Source organism: Nerophis ophidion, linkage group LG29, assembly GCF_033978795.1.
Source record: "Nerophis ophidion isolate RoL-2023_Sa linkage group LG29, RoL_Noph_v1.0, whole genome shotgun sequence".
NCBI lineage: Eukaryota > Metazoa > Chordata > Actinopteri > Syngnathiformes > Syngnathidae > Nerophis > Nerophis ophidion.
In genome coordinates, this window is record NC_084639.1 from 29,852,315 (window position 1) to 29,872,311 (window position 19,997).

The 19,997-nt window shown below is 40.0% G+C and overlaps 1 protein-coding gene across 5 annotated transcripts in view; it reads left to right on the forward strand.

Moving 5' to 3' along the window:
• The first annotated feature begins 976 nt into the window (after positions 1-976).
• LOC133546196 (oocyte zinc finger protein XlCOF8.4-like) overlaps positions 977-19,997 on the forward strand; it is a 116,147-nt gene continuing 97,126 nt past the window's right edge. The window contains exons 1-2 of one of the 5 annotated variants that reach the window (XM_061892094.1): positions 977-1,455; positions 14,165-14,619. In XM_061892094.1, coding sequence (XP_061748078.1) covers positions 1,281-1,455; positions 14,165-14,619 — 630 coding nt within the window. In that variant the 5' untranslated portion in view covers positions 977-1,280. Of the gene's footprint in view, positions 1,456-9,249; positions 9,389-13,939; positions 14,074-14,164; positions 15,781-19,997 lie in introns of those variants that run through there. The other 4 variants (XM_061892093.1, XR_009805020.1, XR_009805021.1 and 1 more) reach the window with 4 other exon arrangements.

Sequence of the window (19,997 nt, forward strand, 5' to 3'; positions counted from 1 at the left end):
TCTCTTTCTATGCCACATCAATGTGGAATGCACTCCCAACAGGTGTAAAAGTAAGTGCATCTCTATATTCCTTCAAAACCGCTCTAAAACAACACCTCCAGGCAACTTCAACCCTTTACTAATACCCTCCTCCATTCACATCCCATGTCCCCGGATTATAAATAACCTAATGTAAATAATCAAATGTTCTTCTAATCTATATACTTGTTCTTATGCTATCTGAACTCACTATGTTCTCTGGTAGCTGTACATGTCCTACCAAGTAAGACCTACATTGTTTCAATGTCCACATTTCTCTGTTGATGCAATTGTTGATGACTGAAGTACTGATATCAACCAAAAATCCGCATCCCACCCCCAGATTGTAAATAATGTAAATAATTCAATGTATATACTATGATGATTAACCTGTGGGATGACTGTATTATGCTGATAGTATATATTTGTACCATGAATTGATTAACATGGACCCCGACTTAAACAAGTTGAAAACTTATTGGGGTGTTACCATTTAGTGGTCAATTGTACGGAATATGTACTGAACTGTGCAATCTACTAATAAAAGTATCAATCAATCAATTAACCAAACAATCAATCAATCAATCAATCAATCAATCAATCAATCAATCAATCAATCAATCAATCAATCAAAAATGATATTTCAAATATATAAACCGTATTTTACTTTAAATCATGTATGCATGAAAATAATTAACTAGTACTGTTTTTAATGCACTTATTGTGTTGTCTGTCTAATTGTAATAAATGCAGACGAGGCGTGTTCAACGTTGACTCACACAGCGTGCTCATAACCACATTCTAGCTGTCTGCATGGCGACATACGACACCACTTCACGGGGCTACCGCGCATGCTCGTCACCAGTGTTGCATGCTGGGTAGTGTAGTTCTGAAAACAACCTAGCTCAAAACATCACAACTAGGACTCTTTGGCCCCGCCCCTACGGACGCATGCTTGGAAGACATGCGCTTTGCGGCAAAGTCCTCCTTTTCTCCACACACGCTTCCAAGCCTCGGCACATCTCCTCACATCGCTACTAACTACACTTTATTCATCCTCCGTGTCAGGATAAACTCCACTCGTCTCAGCCACATTTGGAGATTATTAGGCCCGTTTAGCTTGATAGTTGTTTGAGCGCGCCAATTAGCTTAGCATGCTAGTTAGCTTAGCTTGTTAGCCGCTAACAAAGAGACGCGGATTTGATCAACACATCGCTTAGTTAAGATCAAGTGTGAGTGTAAAGTGTTGTGATTGTGTGAAAATGTGCGAAAGAACGATAGAAAAGTATAAGGAGGAACTTTGTTGTGTGAAAATGTGTGAAAGAACGATAGCAGAGTACAAAGAGGAACTTTCTCGGACAAAAGAAGAGAACGAGAGACTACGTCAACTATTGGAGGCTGTTTTCAAGAAAGCTCAAGTTGTGTTACACAGAACAGGTTTGTTGACTTCTTACTCTCACATCTTTACTGACTTTATATTTCATCATGAACATGACGTGTTTGCAGCAGTCATTTCCATTAGATCAGGGGTGTCCAAACTTTTTCCACAGAGGGCCGAACACGGAAAAATGTAAGCATGCGGGGACCATTTTGATATTTTTCATTTTCAAACCATAACAAAATATATGGATTTTTTTTTTATCCTTAGGGCTCCTGGGGAGCATAGAGGGCCTCAGTCACTAAAATGTTAAAAAAAGGTCAAATTATTATTATTTTTTTATTTATTTAATGCTTACAGTAAATCTCTATATCAACTTGAAGTTGATATAAAGTAAAACAAATAAGGTTTTATGCCTTTTCCGTCAAACATAACTTGTTTTTTTAAAGTAAAACTGAAATATGCAGTATTTAGATAGATAGTTAGTACTTTATTGATTCCTTTAGGAGAGTTCCTTTATTCAGCAATTCAAGCCCTCAAAGATCAATAATGCAGGACATCATTGATTTGAATTATTTAATATTTTTGAGTAATCACAGTGAAAAGTTAAATAAAATCCTACTAAATATATTTGAGATCCGAAAGGTTCCCCACTCATAAAGTGATGCATTTGTATGAGATTTTTTTTTTTACTTTTAACACTTAAATTTCAAGATAAACTTCCAATATATATTTCGATTTTAAGTTTGAACTATTATTTTGTTTATTTTATGCTCTTTTGTCCAAATTTTGATGTTTTTATATAGCAACCACACAACATATGCAATATTTTTCGACATAAAACATTTTAAAGTGATTACTTTTAAGTAATAATTCATTATAACATAGATTTTTTTTGTCCTTTTTTTGAGCAGTGGAAAAAAAAAAAAGATAAAGACACAAAAAAAAACTGCCTGCATGGCAGCTTTGTGTCAACATTGCCACGTTTTCTCATTATATTTCACTTCATTCCACTTTTTTTAAATCTTTTTTTGAATTTTTGCAATACTATCAATTTTGCAATTTTTGCAGAATGTGTGGCGATTAGCTGCGGGTCGCAAATGGCTCCCGGGCCGCATTTTGGACACCCCTGCATTAGATAATGTCCAAATAGAGGTGGTTTGGCACACTTATAATTAAAAAAACAACAATAATATTGTTTTTCATCAGATATGTAGTAGTATTGTATATGTGGATGGGGGCCCTGCTTTGGTAATAATGTGTACCCCTTTCAGAGATCACATTTAGTTCCACTTCAAACATTCACATGATGGACAATAAGATAAGTTGGTATAACGTGAACGGTTGTGGAACCTTTTTACTCGGGGGGGTGACGGGATCTCATTGGAAGCGCGATGTATGAGCAGACGCCGTTTGGGTATAACAAAATGGTGTCTGCCGATGTAGTTTACAATGTCACTACGTCAGTAGTTGTCAAACTTTTTTCACCAAGTACCACCTCAGAAAATACTTGGATTTCCAAGTACCACCATCATGAACAGCATTAAAATATAGTAGCATAGTAGGCCTTAATTATTCATAAAAAACAAGGAAGTCACATTATTTAACAAGTATATTTAATAATTTTAAATACTGTTGCATTACACACAGTTTGAACATCAACACTGTGTTTGCATGTAGGAATTGATTGATTGATACTTTTATTAGTAGATTGCACAGTTCGGTACATATTCCGTACAATTGAACACCCGAATAAGTTTTTCAACTTGTTTAAGTCGGGGTCCACGTTAATCAATTAATGTTAAAAAATGAATTGATTGTAAAATAAAGACTGTACTTAAATATTACATAGTGCACACCAGATATTCAGGTGCGCACCAGATAGTTTCTAGGATGCAGCTTCCTCAGTTGACCTCTGACCTGGTCCACAGAGATGACTAATGTCTGGTGGAGGAGGAGGAGGAGGAGTAGGGGGTTGCAACCATGGCTGGGGGGGAGAAGAAGAGGGGGTGGCTGTGATGAGGGTTGGGGAGGACACCCCCCACTTCAACCGGTTCTGGTTGAACCGGTTGAAGAAGTTCTTAATCTCATTGGCCCTCTCTATTGTCCCCTCTACTGCTCTGGTCTTTGTCTTGTGGCCTGTGATGGTTTTCACACCTTCCCAGACCTCCCTCACGTTGTTCTGCTCCAGCTTCTTCTTGTAGCTGTCCTTAGCCTTCCTCACGTGTCCTTTCTTCTCCCGCTGTGCTGCTCTCATTGCCTCCCTGTCTCCACTCCTGAAGGCAGCTTTCTTCTTGTTGAGGACAGCTTGAACCTCCTGTGTTACCCAGGGTTTGTCATTAGGGTGGCACCGGACAGTCTTAGCAGGGCAGGTCAGAAGTTGAGGTAATCCGTAAGACAGTGAGTCTGACCATCAATGTCCTCACCATGTGGAAACTGTGTACCATTTGTCTGTCACAAATTGACATCACACTAAGACGTTCAGTGACAGTTTTCCAATGTTTATCAGTGATGTTTCTTCAGTTATTTAGAATTGTTGTACTGTATCAATCAATCAATCAATGTTTATCTAGCCCTAAATCACAAATGTCTCAAAGGGCTAAAAAGGCAGTAAAAACCTTTTAAACAAAGTGTTTGCTCGTGACATTTTCTGAAATTTGTAAGTATATTCTTGCTACTGTTTTCAGAATGTATAATATTGTGTTTCAGAGAAATGCTTTGACATTTTTGCCGATGACATCTATTAAACAAGACAAGGAGCAAAGTAATCAAACACAGACAGGATTCAATTTAGCTCATGAGGAGAAACGTCTGGGCTGCAACTTCGTACAGTTTCCCACCACGCTCTGACGAGGGAGTTCCACACGTCCTCGTCTATTTGGGCCTTTTCTGATTACATAGCTGCAGATGTTTCTAAAGGGAGTGGAGTCGTAAACGGCTGTCGCACTCGGTCATAAACAGTTAAAAGAAAAGGTGCCTTGTGCTGCGTCAGGTCTGCTCCCTCTTCGCTTTGTAGATCTCGGGTCAAGAAAAGGTCTCCTGTGGCTGTCAATAGATCAAAGAAACCGACACCTCCATGTTGCATCCCATCGCAGATAGTGGAGTTTTACAAGCCTTTTGTTTGATAAGATGAAAGACAGTTTTGGTCTTCTCGCAGGGGACCTGAATTCAATGGAACACAAAGTTGTTTTATAACTTATATGCAATTATTCTGACAATTTTGTTATTATTGTTAATATTATCTGGAATCAATTATTGGTCGCAGTAAAGTAGCAACTTGGGTAGTTTTTAGCTCTAAAAGGGTATTTCAACAAGTAAACAGTACAGTGGGTACTAGCTTTATATGTATGTAATGCCCATCAGGGTATTCCATTAGAATATGCCGAGAAAAGATGTGCAAATATCAAAATATTACTTGAAATCCGTTTTTGGCAGCAGTAAAGTGGTTGTTTTGGTATATTTTAGCTTTGTAAAGGGTATTTCTACAAGTATACAGTAGGTAATTGATTTATATATATGTGTAATGCCCTTAAGAGTATTTAATAAAATATGCAAAGATGAGATGTGTCAGTATCAAAATATTACTTAAAATACATTTTTGGCAGCAGTAATGTGGCCATTTGGGTAGATATTTGCTCTAAAAATGGTATTTCAACAAGTAAACAGTACAGTAGGTACTTGATTTTGATATATGTAATGCTCATAAGGGTATTTTAGTAAACTAAGCAGAGATGAGATTTGTCAGTATCAAAATATTACTTAAAATCAAATTTTGGCAGCAACAGAGTGGTTGTTTTGGTATATTTTAGCTTTGTAAAGGGTATTTCTACAAGTATACAGTACAGTAGGTACTTGATTTATATATATATATGTAATGCCCATAAGAGTATTCTAGTAAAATATGCAGAGATGAAATGTGTCAATATCAAAATATTACTTAAAATACATTTTTGGCAGCAACAAAGTGGCCATTTCGGCAGATATTTGCTCTAAAAAGGGTATTTCAACAAGTAAACAGTACAGTAGGTACTTGATATTGATATATGTAATGGTCATAAGGACATTCTAGTAAAATGCGTGTGTGTAAATATGCGATGTGTAAATATCAAAATATTACGTCAAATCACTTTTTGATTCAAGATAGTTTATTGTCATATGCACAGTTAAACACACAGTTTGCCATACAATGAAAATCTTACTTTGCTAGTCCACCCTTCAACAAGTCACACGGTACTTAGCTAAAAATAAAAATGTATATACAAGGCACCGTAAGTAACATAACATTATTGCACATTCTGATTGACAGTCAACAGTATAAATATGGAGGTGACCTTGGGTCACAGCAGCAGTTAAAGTGTCTTTAGTGAACAGAGGTGAAACGTGTCTACAGTGATGGTTCACAGTTCGGGGGTGGTCAAGGTAGCTGTCTTTTGTTCAAAAAGACAAAAGTAAAAACGGGGAGTTGGAGGGAGCTAGCATTCACAAGTTAGCATTCACAAGCCTGATGGCCTGTGGGAAGAAACTGTTTGTCAGTCTGGTAGTCCTGGATTTCAGGCTCCTGTATGGTCTGCCTGATGGTAGGAGGCTGAAGAGACCGTGTACTGTCCTTGATGATGTTGTGTGCTCTCCTGGTGGCCCTGGTAGACTACATGTCCTGTAGTGAGGGGAAGGCTGCTCCTGATATGTACTGAGCAGTTTTAATCACTCGCTGGAGTGCCTTCCTGTCCTTAGCAGTGCAGTTTCCATACCAGACCGTGATTGAGCTGGTAAGGACACTCTCAAACGTACTTCTATAGAAGTTGCTGAGAATTTTGGGTGGCATGCCAAATTTTCTCAGCCTTCTTAGGAAGTACAGTCGCTGCTGGGCTTTCTTTATTGTTTGTTGGGTGTTGTGATCCCAGGTGAGGTCCTCGCTGATGTGGGTCCCGGGGAATTTACAGGTTTTCACCCTGTCCACCTTTGTCCCACCTATGTACATCATCTCCTTGGTCTTGTCTGTGTTCAAGGAGAGATTATTATCCTGACACCAGGCCACCAGTTCCGCTACCTCCCTTCTGTACACTGCCTCAGATCCCCCGGTGATCAGTCCGACGACCGTAGTATCATCTGCTAACTTGATGACAGTGGTGTTGTTCTGGGACGCCACACAGTCGTGTGTGAAGAGGGTGTACAATAGGGGGCTCAGCACGCAGCCTTGGGGGGTCCCAATGCTTAGAACCTTTGTGCCTGATGTCTGGTTGCCGATACTGACTGACTGGGGCCGGTTTGTGAGAAAGTTCAGGACCCAGTCACAGAGAGTTGGTGTCAGACCAACAGTGAGGAGTTTAGCAGTGAGTTTTTGTGGGATGACCGTGTTAAAAGTAGAGCTGTAGTCGATGAATAATAGCCTGGCATAGGTGTCCTTGCCCTCTACGTGGGTGAGGGTGGTGTGGATGACGGGGTTGACTGCAACCTCAGTGGACCGATTCTGCCGGTAGGCAAACTGTAGAGCAGGGGTCACCAACGCGGTGACCACGGGCACCGGTCGCCTGTAAGGACCAGATAAGTCGCCCGCTGGCCTGTTCTAAAAATAGCTCAAATAGCAGCACTTACCAGTGAGCTGCCTCTATTTTCAAAATTTTATTTATTTACTAGCAAGCTGGTCTCGCTTTGCTTGACCTTTTTAATTCTAAGAGAGACAAAACTCAAATAGAATTTAAAAAATCCAAGAAAATATGTTAAAGACTTGGTCTTCACTTGTTTAAATACATTCATTTTTTTTTTTCTTTTTCGCTTCTTATAACTTTCAGAAAGACAATTTTAGAGAAAATATACAACCTTAAAATTGATTTTAGGATTTTTAAACACATACACCTTTTTACCTTTTAAATTCCTTCCTCTTCTTTCCTGACAATCTAAATAAATGTTCAAGTATTTTTTTTTAAATTGTAAATCATTTTTATTGTCTGTATTGTATTGTGTTGTAAATATTCATGTTCGAAATAAACTAAAGAAAGAAAATAGGAATAATAAATACATTTTAATTTAATTCTTCATTTTAGCTTCTGTTTTTCCGACGAAGAATATTTGTGAAATATTTCTTCAAACTTATTATGATTAAAATTCAAAAAAATTATTCTGGCAAATCTAGAAAAACTGGAATCAAGTTTAAATCTTATTTCAAATTCTTTTGAATTTCTTTTAAAATGTTTGTTCTGGAAAATCCAGAAGAAATAATGATTTGTCTTTGTTAGATATATAGCTTGGTCCAATTTGGTATATATTCTAACAAAATGCAGATTGAATTTTAACCTATTCAAAACATGTCATCAAAACTCTAAAATTAATATTAATCAGGAAAAATGACCAATGATGTTACATAAATTATTTTTTCAATTTTTTCAAAAAGATTCAAATTAGCTTGTTTTTGTCTTCATTTCTTTCAGTTTGAATTTTTAATTTTAAAGAGTCGAAATTGAAGATAAACTATGTTTCAAAATGTAATTTTCATTTTTTTCGTGTTTTCTCCTCTTTTAAACCGTTCAATTAAGTGTTTTTTTCATCATTTATTCTCTACAAAAAAACCTTCCGTAAAAGGAAAAAAAATGTACGACGGAATGACAGACAGAAATACCCATTTTTTTATATATTAGTAGATTTATTTATTAAAGGTAAATTGAGCAAATTGGCTATTTCTGGCAATTTATTTAAGTGTGTATCAAACTGGTAGCCCGTCGCATTAATCAATACCCAAGACGTAGCTCTTGGTTTCAAAAAGGTTGGTGACCCCTGCTGTAGAGGGTCCAGTGTGTCTGGGATGGTCTTCTTGATGTGTGACATGACTATCCTCTCGAAGCACTTCATCACTATTGGGGTGAGTGCAACAGACAGGTCACAGTGTTTTTCTTTGGCAGGGGCACGATGGTGGTGGTCTTGAAGCAGGTGGGCACAACAGCTTGTGTTAGTGACAAGTTGTATATGTCAGCAAGTACGTCAGCCAGCTCTGATGAACACACCCTGAGGGCCTGGCCAGGGATGTTGTCTGGGCCGACTGCCTTCCGTGGGTTTGTTTTCTTCAGAACTGTACGTACCTCTGCTGTTGTCATAGTGAGCGGTGGGTCCTGCGTGGGCTCCGTGGTCAGAACCCCTCTCTGTTAGTTGGTGTTGAGGACCTCGAAGCGTGCGTAGAACTCATTCAGCTCATCTGGCAGTGATTGTTGGCTGTTTGTGACCCCCCTGCTCCCCTGCTTGTAGTCTGTGATGTGTTGCAGGCCTTGCCACATGCGCCGGGAATCTGTGGTGAAGTAGAATCCCTCCAGCTTTAGTCTGCATTGTCCCTTGGCCTCGCTGATGGATTTACACAGGTCATATCTGGCCTTCTTGTAGTCCTCAGCGTTGCCTGAGAGAAATGCAGTGGAGCGGGCATGTAGCTTGGACCGAACATTAATCCAGGGTTTTTGGTTTGGGTATATCTTGTATTGTTTTGTGGGAACAATGTTTTGCACACATGTGCTGATGTAGCCAGTTACACTGGAAGCATGTTCCTCTATGTTCACAGTACCGTCATCCCTCTGAGCAGCAGTTTTGAACATGTCCCAGTCTGTACTCCCAAAGCAGTCCTGAAGCACTAGTTCAGTGTCTTCATTCCAAACTTGAACAGTTTTACTCACTGGGGGGGCTTGCTTGGGACGCTGGATGTAGAAAAGCTGAGATGTGATCAGATAGTCCAAAGTGTGGTCTGGGTACAGCCTTGTAGGCTCCCCTCACGCTGCAGTACACCTGGTCCAGGGTGTTTATCTCCCTCGTAGTAAAGTTCACATATTGATGGTATTTTGGGAGGACACTCTTTAGGTTGCGGTGGTTAAAATCCCCAGCTACCGTGAACGCAGCATCAGGGTGTGGGGTCTCTTGTTTACTGATGACGTCATGCAGCAGCTTCAGCGCTGTAGTGGAGTCCGCCCGTGGCGGGATGTAAACAGACAGTATAAACACTGCACTGAACTCCCTTGGCAGGTAAAAAGGTCTGCATTTCACCATCAACAACTCAATGTTGTCCGAGCAGTGTCTTTCAACCACCTGGACGTCCGAGCACCAGCTGTTACTCACGTAAACACAGACCCCGCCTCCGCCTTTCTTGAAGCCTTTGTCCGGCCTTCACGGTAAACTGAGTGCGTTGTTAGCTGGATAGCAGAGTCTGGGATGCTGTCCGAAAGCCAGGTTTCCGCGTAAATAAGAGCACAGCCTTCTCTCAGTTCACTTTGGGATGTAGTCCTGGTTCTCAGCTCATCCAGCTTGTTGTCGAGTGAGCGCACGTTAGCTAGCAGCAGGCTAGGTAGTGGTGGTTGTGTAGCTCTAGCCTTTAGCCTAGCATGTAGCCCCGCTGTCTTGTTGTGGTTGTTTTGTGGTTAGCTGGCTCTCGTTGTAGCAGAAAGTTGAAGTCCGTCAGACTAGAAGTGAGCTCATGGTGAGCTTTTCCGATGTCCAGAAGTGCATCTCTGTTATATCTCACTGTTGCATGCAAAAACTTTACATTTAGGATGCAAATTACAAACCCGTTTCCATATGAGTTGGGGAATTGTGTTAGATGTAAATATAAACGGAATACAATGATTTGCAAATCCTTTTCAAGCCATATTCAGTTGAATATGCTACAAAGACAACATATTAGATGTTCAAACTGATAAACTTTTTTTTTTTTTTTTTGCAAATAATCATTACCTTTAGAATTTGATGCAAGCAACACGTAACAAAGAAGTTGGGAAAGGTGGTAATAAATACTGATTAAGTTGAGGAATGCTCATCAAACACTTATTTGGAACATCCCACAGGTGTGCAGGCTAATTGGGAACAGGTGGGTGCCATGATTGGCTATAAAAGCAGCTTTTGTGAAATGCTAAGTAATTCACAAACAAGGATGGGGCGAGGGTCACCAATTTGTAAGGAAATTGTTGAACAGTTTCAGAACAACATTTCTCAACGAGCTATTGCAAGAAATTTAGGGATTTTACCATCTACGGTCCGTAAAATCATCAAAAGGTTCAGAGAATCTGGAGAAATCACTGCACGTAAGCGATGATATTACGGACCTTTGATCCCTCAGGTGGTACTGCATCAAAAACTGACGTCAGTGTGTAAAGGATATCACCACACGGGCTCAGGAACACTTCATAAAACCACTGTCAGTAACTACAGTTGGTTGCTACATCTGTAAGTGCAAGTTAAAGTTAAGTTAAAAAGTTAAAGTACCAATGATTGTCAGACACACACTAGATGTGGTGAAATTTGTCCTCTGCATTTGACCCATCCCCTTGATCACCCCCTGGGAAGTGAGGGGAGCAGTGGGCAGCAGCGATGCTGCGCCCGGGAATCATTTATGGTGATTTAACCCCCAATTCCGACCCTTGATGCTGAGCGCCAAGCAGGGAGGCAATGGGCCCCATTTTTTTTATAGTCTTTGGTACGACTCGGCCGGGGTTTGAACTCACAACCTAACGATCTCAGGGCAGACACTCTAACCACTAGCCCACTGACTCTACTTTGCAAAGCAAAACCCATTTATCAATAACACCAAGGAATGCCGCCGGCGTCGCTGGGCCCGAGCTCATCTAAGATGGACTGATGCAAAGTGGAAAAGTGTTCTGTGGTCTGACGAGTCCACATTTCAAATTATATTTGGAAACAGAGGACGCAGTGTCCTCCATAACAAAGAGGAAAATAACCATCCGAATTGTTATTGGCGCAAAGTTGAAAATCCAGCATCTGTGTTGGTATGGGGGTGTATTAGTGTCCAAGGCATGGGTAACTTACACATCTGTGAAGGCACCATTAATGCTGAATGGTCCATACAGGTTTTGGAGCAACATATGTTGTCATCCAAGAAACATTACCATTGACGCCCCTGCTTATATCAGCAAAACAATGCCAAGCCACGTGTTACAACAGCGTGGCTTCGTAGTAAAAGAGTGTGGGTACTTCCCTGGCCCGCCTGCAGTCCAGACATGTCTCCCATGGAAAATGTGTGGCGCATTATGAAGTGTAAAATACGACAGCAGAGACCCCGGACTGTTGAAGGACTGAAGCTCGACATAAAACATGAATGGGAAAGAATTCCACTTTCAAAACTTCAACAATGAGTTTCCTCAGTTCCCAAACGTTTATTGAGTGTTGTTAAAAGAAAAAGTGATGTAACACAGTGGTGAACATGCCCTTTCCCAACTACTTTGGCACGTGTTGCAGCCATGAAATTCTAAGTTAATTATTATTCGCAAAAAAAAAAAGTTTATGAGTTTGAACATCAAATATTTTGTCTTTGTAGCATATTCAACTGAATATGGCTTGAAAAGGATTTGCAAATCATTGTATTCCGTTTATATTTACATCTAACACAATTTCCCAACTCATATGGAAACGGGGTTTGTATATTAAATAAAAAACGTACATTTTGTCGGGAGGACGACGCAAAGACGTCAGCCACGGGGGGCGCCATCTTGGAACAAAGTCATTGTTAAAATAATATGCCTTATCTTTTTTGAGTTCAGTGATTATTGACTAGATTATTACTTTGGGAAGTTGAGAGAAGAAGAGTTGTGGTCTTGTGAGAATTGTCTGGTTTGTCCATCCTAGGCCACCGTAGGTCACGTGCGGTGCATCACCAGACCTGCTAATGTTAGCCAAGTTAGCTGCTCATGCGTGTTGGAGTGGAGACGTTTGGGCCCCCAGACCCGCTTTATTTTAGCAGAATTGAGGCAGCGCTTTTTTACGCTTTGGGACCAAACGAACAAAAGAAGACCTTTTGTATGCAGTTTGAGAGCCGCAGCCGGAGAAAATAAACACACAGTGTATCCATGACTGCAAAGTTCATTGACTGTTTGTGTGATTGATTGACTAATGTTTTAATACCTCTGGACATTGACTTGAAATATTTCTGTCAATCACACAAACATGCTTGTGGGGGAGTTTTCTGTGTCTACGTACCTTCCACACATGCGTACACCCACCGGAGTGACAAGTGTCCAAGTTGCACCATCCCCACATTTTTCAACCTATTCAAACCATTCCAACATCAACACATTCCACTCATCCTGGACATTCAAACTCACACTTTCCCAAGTTCCAAACCAAATTCCGGTTTTCCTTGAAATTTAAACTCTTCAACATTTAAGCCATTCCAACATTCAAACTATTCTTACATTCACACTACATTCTGTCAGCATTTCAGTTCAATTCCAACATTGGAGCATTCACATGCAATTCCTTGAACAATTGCCTCATCTACTTATTATTATTATTGTTATTATTATAATTAATTATTATTATTATTAAACCATATATACCATCACGAAAAGCACATTTAATAAAAAAAACTTCATTATGGTCTTACCTTTACTTATAAATGATGTCTATGCGCAGCTCCTTCTGATCAAAAGCATCGATAACTTGTTTATAGAAGTCTTCCTTATCTTTCTTCAGTTTTAAAAGTCTCTCTGTCTCGATGGAGATCTCCCTTTATTACCTCCTGCTTCGATTGAAAGTCCAGTTTAGAAAAATGTTTTCTTTTAGATATATGTAATCCTCCATGTTAAAAGTGCAAGCGAGAGGAAAAAATAAACACACGCTGCTCACTCTTGCTGCTTGTTGTCACTTCTTCTGCAGCCGAGTAGTCGCAAGAAGGATCACTAGCGCCCTCTACCACCAGGAGGCGGGAGTCATTTAATGACTCATAATTGACACGCAGTTACGGTATATTAATAAAACATAGCTGCTTACTGTTCATTTTAGCATATTCAATAGCTTGGACCTTAAATCCTACTGAATAGCTCTTAATCTTCTTCCCTTTATGCGATTTCAAATTATTGAAATCAGCCTCCTCCATTTTGAAAATGATGACAGGTGAAGTGTCACTCGTGACGTGACGAGTGTGACCCAGCGGGAATTCTAGACATGCGCTAATAAAAATAATATTTTGCAAAACGAGTTTGACCCGACATTAATCCTGAGCCGGCGGTAATGCTAAGCATGCGCTAATTATTTTGCGAAACGAATTTGACCAGGCAGTAATTCTAGGCAGGTGCATACTATATACCCGGCGGCAATTCAAGGAAATACGGTCTGTCTGATTCTGATTTTGATTGAATGTGTGGACTGCATGAATGATGCCTTCTCAGTTCTCACTCTAACGCAATTTGAGTGTCTAGAAACGCACTAAATTAATATAATCCATTATTACTATTATTAATAAAGTAAACACGTTATCTTTTGAAGGTGTAGTCAGTAATCTGATTACTTCTTCCCAGTTTAACTGTGGTGACACTATCTAAATGAAAGTAAAACAGATGTCATCTTTCTTGGCCAACATGTTGACTGTGTTCATGCTTCTTTTATAACAGACATGTCTCTAAAGATGAATGTGAAAATGACTAATTATTGTCCACCAGCAGGGGGAGCTCATCACTAGTACTACTGCGTGGAGGCTGGCATGTGGTACATTATTTCCTGTGTGTGTATGACTTATTCAGAGGGACAACAGCACACTTTCATGTATGGCGTCTACCAATAAGGATTGCAGGAATGACTTTTAGGATGTTTTTATATGAATAAGGTGGATTGGACGTTGGCCTGGGAAGGCATTCCCCTGAAGGTCTTCTTCATGTGTCAGCTGGAAGTACCCTGACTGCTGTGAGGGGGAAACTGATGAGATTGTGAGATCATATGTTGGTGCAGGACAATGTCTCATGTGACTGAGCAAAGCTGGACTTTTCTCAAGAATGTTTGTTTTCTCCTGTCCCACAGACCTCAATGAAGCACATCGTCCTCGTGAGCAGGAGAAGGAACCACAGTCCCCCCACATACACGAGGAAGAAGAGGTACCACATTCCCAACACATCAAAGAGGGAGGAGAGGAGCCACAACCCCCCCACATTAAAGAGGAAGACGAGAAGCCACAGACCCATAATGTTAAACTGACCCTTCACATTAAAGGGCAAGCGGAGGACCCACTGATCTTACACATCAAAAAGGAAGAGGATGATCCACTGACCCCTCACTTTAAGGAGCAAGAGAACCTGCTGACCCCTCACATTAAAGAGGAAGAGGAAGACCCACTAACCCCCTACGTTAAAGAGGAAGAGGAGGACCAAGAGCCGCCGCACATTAAAGAGGAAGAGGAGGAAGAGGGCATCAGTCAGCCTAAATGGTTGGAGGAGTTCCCAGTGACTGGTGTCCCTGTGAAGAGTGAAGATGATGAGGTGAAAGGTGAAAGTGAGGAGAGGGGAGGGGGGGAGCCTCCAAGCAGCAGCTCAACACAACACATGACAACAGAAGCTGATGGAGACCACTGTGGAGGATCACAAGCAGACAAGCTCTTAGCTCCACTATCAGATAGTGAGGACACAACGTCACACTCTCCTGACACTGATGATGAAGACTCTAAAGATGATAAGACATGTCACACTGACAACACTCACTTCACTTGTTCTCTCTGTCACAAAACTTTTAAATACCATTGTAGTCTGAAAGTACACATGAGAACACACACTGGAGAAAAACCTTTTTCTTGCTCAGAATGTGGTAAAGGTTTTGTTCTAAGTACACATTTGAAAGTACACATTAGAACACACACTGGAGAAAAACCTTATATCTGTTCAATCTGTGGTAAAGGTTTTGCACAAAGTCAGGTTTTGAAAAGACACATGAGAACACACTGGAGAAAAACCTTATGTCTGTTCAATCTGTGGTAAAGGTTTTACAGAAAACTGGTGTTTGAAAGTACACAAGAGAACACACACTGGTAAAAAATTGCATTCCTGTTCAATCTGCAACAGAAGCTTTGGTGACCGATCAAAGCTTGTAGCACACATGAGAAGACACCCAGGAGAGAAAGTGTTGAGTTGCAGTGTGTGTGGTGAAAGATTGTCTTCTAAGTAGCAGTGTAAGAAACACAAGTGTGCTGGTGAGAACAGCAGCAGCAAATGAAACTGCAGGATTTGAAATAAACTGTCCAGACTTTCATTTTGACTTTCTAACAACATCAGCACATATAACATGTGTGACATTGTTGTGTGTGTAACACAATCTTGTTAATATGATTCTAACATTTATAGATTAGAGACTTCAGATTAGTGCTTTTATTTCAGTCAAGTACATGAGTTAATATACACATTTGTGTATTTTAAAATAAACAACAATTTGACTGAAAGGGTGAAAATAAACTACATAAAAAATATTACATACAATAAACATTTCAAGTGTAGATATTTATAATTCAGTTTTATACTTATTCAGAATAGTGTTTTATATAAGTTTTTTTGAACAATGAAGTGTTACATATTTTGTTTTCTAATTGTAGATGATTCCATAGATGAACTCCTTTATATGATATACATATGTACTGGTTCACATCTGAAACATCTTCTGGACCACTTCTGGAAGCATGTTATTATTTACTTTATACATCATTTGAACAGTTGTCTTTTATACAAGATCATTTACTTTTAAAATGTGTGACTTTATGAATCATTTGTTGGGTCTCTAGAATCCATTCTATTAATTGTCTTTTGTAATATGAATATTGTTGTGTGATTGTTTTATATGTATGTCCCCAGACCTTTATGCAATAAACAATGTATGCTTCCAATAAAGTTGGGTACAATAATTGTAGTTAATATTTGTAAGTATGTATTTTATTCAATTTTGTATTGCACTGTAGCGGTTGCTTTACGGACATAATTCGCCACACCTAGTGCTTGACCTTATTGTTATTATTCACTGTATTGTTCGATTGTGCACATGACAATGTTGTTCTGTTTCACTGTACTGTTCAATTAGGCACATGACAAGGTTGTTCCGTTGCAGGTAATTCGGGCGGCCCCTTTAAGTGGCCGTCAGGAGATTCTCCCAAAGGTGGGGGTTTGTTGTTCCCGCCATTTTTTTTGAGTGTTTTAAGTCATTCTGTTTTGTTCTAAAAGAATAAAGGACGCACACGTTTTTGTGTGTCAACGATACACGAAGTTGTCTTGCTTTCACGCTACAAGCACAACAGCACTCCATTTTTTATTGTTTTCTTTATATGACTTACATGTAGTGTCCAGTTTACTTCATCATCTATATTAACTCCTAAAAATGTGATTACCTTTGTTCCTTTCATTTCAATATTATCCATCATAATTTGTGTTTTACATTTTTACAACCTCCAAATATGATAATATTTAGTTTTATTGAAGTTTAGTGACAGTTTATTGATGTGCAGCCATCTATTTTATGGTCAAGTTCTCTCTGGATAAAATAAGATGAGAGTTAAATCAAGCGGTAATGAAGGTGAAGAATAGAAGATTATTATATACATAATTATATATAGATAGTAGTGACAATTAAAGACACTTTCATCCTGTTCATTTGAGCAAAGAAAAGGAGTAAAGTAATATTCCAAAAAATAGAAGAATATTAATATCAGCAGTCAATATTCCAACATTGTGAAGCTCAGCTATGGTAAAAAACATATTCAGCTTTAAAGGCTTTATGGGAGTGATGTAATAACTGTTATAAACATGTGAATATTCAAAGTAATAATGTATGATATTAATACAATAGTAAAATGGTACGTTTGGGGGATGTGTAATATTGTGTGTATGAACATCCTGAATGTTTTCATGCTAGAATAGTTTTAATTAGTAGAGAGTGGGGGAAAATGAGGCAGTAATGATAATGTTTTGTTTTAAGCCTGTTTATGAATAATTAAAGATAATTAAAATGCCAAAATGTAGCTTACATCCTCAGTGAGCTGAACTCCAGCAGTAAAGATGAGATAAATAATGTGGAAAGGTCAGAAGTCAAAATGTTTCTTCAGGTGATACATGGAGCCTCTGCTGCCACCCAGCGGTCGTTGGAAAGAATGCATACATTTTGTTTTGACCTCCTTAGAGCTGCTTTTTACTTTCTGTCCTGTTTGTGTCCAAGTCTGTAGTGTGGGCCATAGGACAGAAGGAGGAGGACATTTTGTTAATAGACTGTGGAGGGCAGCAATACACCTAAGAAGTTCTACTAGTCTGCTGGAAATAGAAAGAAGACATACGTAATAAACTGTACAGAACAGGCAAGAAATAAGAGTGAGAAGATCAAAATAATCGTCAAAGCAGTAGCAAAGTTTTTAAATGTAAAAGAACTATCTTGGGAACAGGTGCAAGGTGAACTACAGAGAGGAGACAAAACGGAGTCATGTGACCACAATCCAACGCCATGTTGATTGTTCAGTGGAATGCCAGAAGTCTGATAGCAAACGGACAGGAATTAAAGGGATATGTTGGAGCCAAATTTCCTTATTTGCTTATATTGTTTTTATTTTGTTTTCACTGATTGATTGCTGGCTTCAGTTCATGCTGAATTTCCTATTCGGCAGATTGCTCCGCCCACTACCTCTTGAGAACCAGGAAGTGTTGACAGGGATGGGACCGTTGCTGTGGTGTGGTTGCCATGGTAGCCTCCTTTAATTGTGTTCAGCTGGGAACACTGGGGGGTGATTACATGGAGGACAAACAGTTTTGGAGCGTGTGGTGTGGTCAGGTCTCACTGCTGTGAAAATGTGCCATTCAAGCCAAGGTCAGCATACATAATGTTCTAGAACCTACTTTTCATTTCATTTTGATAGCTTGGAATAAAGGGATTGTCATATCCAAACACATTTCTACAGTACTGGACATTCAATCATCAAACTGGTCAACACAGTATCAGTATCAGTATCAGTATCAGCCCAAAGGTAAGTGCTGTACAATGAGAATAAAATGCCTCATAGCCGATTACACAAATGTGATCAATTCATCTAGATATTGTCCTGCCACAGTGAATAGGTTTCCCTTTTTAAAAGGGCAAATTCCTCCCAGGGTCTTTTGTCTTAATGACTGTCTGGATAAAGTGAGGAGAATATAATTCAGGAAAACAATTTATTTTAGAAATAAACTAGAATAAGTAAACCATTTTTACATCTTCTCAACAACACCACATTCTTACATAAAACATATTTAAGAATGGTGGTAACAAATAAATACAAAGTTAGTAAGAATGTGAGTGTAAGAAGTAAACAAACGTTCTGTGTAACACAACTAACGCTCCTTCTCCTCTTTTGTTGGACAAAGTTCCTCCTCGTTCTTTGGCACATTTTCACACAATCACAACACTTTACACTCACACTTGATCTTAACTAAGTGATGTGTTTTGATCACTAATGTGTTCTTAATCCGCGTTGACAGAAAGTAAAAAGCAGCTTTAAGGACGTCAAAACAAAACGTATGCATTCTTTCCAACGGCCGCTGAAGAAACATTTGACTTTTGACCTTTCCACATTAATCTAATTTTTACTGCTGGAGTTCAGCTCACTGAGGATGTAAGCTCCATTTTTTTTATTTTAATTATCTTTAACTATTCATAAACAGGCTTAAAACAAACCATTATTATCGTCATTACTGCCTCATTTTTTTTCCCACTCTTAAAACTATTCTAGCATGAAAACATTCAGGATGTTCTTCAAAACAATATTACACATCCCCAAACGTAGCATTTTATTATTGTATTAATATCATACTGTGACGGGCTTCCTGCCGTCCTGGTGTGAGTTGCAGTGCCATCCAACACATGACGCATCATAACAGGTTTGACTCTGATTTATTGCTTCAATCATCATGTCATTCTCTTGCCTTCTTGTCGCCGCACCTTGCAGTGCGCGGGCGTTTCCTGCTTCTGTTCGCGGTGTCCGGGGTTTGCGTCCGTGGCGGGGACTCGTCGTCTCTCAGGTCTGATCGTTCGTTGCTCGTGGTCGGTCTCGTCAGCGGGTTCCTTCTCCTACTTCCCCCTGAATGTTCCTCCTTCCCCCTTTTTATGCTGCAGGAGCAGATGATGTGATTGAGCGCAGCTGTGTGGTGTACGCACCTTGCGCTGATTGCTGTTGTCCTGCCGCCCTGCGTGCGTCACGCCTCTCCCCTCTGCTGCATGCCCCGCCTCCTGGCCTCCATCTTTGTCAGGACAATCATGTTTCTCAGCCCGCTGTCGGCCCGTCGGCTGCGTCTCTCCACACATACATTATTACACTTAATAATCACATGTTTATAACAGTGCTGGCATTTTTTATTTCCCATCCATCATCTTCCACTTATCCAAGGTCGGGTCGCGGGGGCAGCAGCCTAAGCAGGGAAGCCCAGACTTCCCTCTCTCCAGCCACTTCGTCTAACTCTTCCCGGGGAATCCCCAGGCGTTCCCAGGCCAGCCGGGAGACATAGTCTTCCCAACGTGTCCTGGGTCTTCCCCGTGGCCTCCTACTAGCTGGACGTGACCTAAACACCTCCCTAGGGAGGCGTTCGGGTGGCATCCTGACCAGATGCCCGAACCACCTCATCTGGCTCCTCTCCATGTGAAGGAGCAGCGGCTTTACTTTGAGTTCCTCCCGGATGGCAGAGCTTCTCACCCTATCTCTAAGGGAGAGACCCAAACTCATTTGGGCCGCTTGTACCCGTGATCTTATCCTTTCGGTCATGACCCAAAGCTCATGACCATAGGTGAGGATGAGAACGTAGATCGACCGGTAAATTGAGAGCTTTGCCTTCCGACTCAGCTCCTTCTTCACCACAACGGATCGATACAA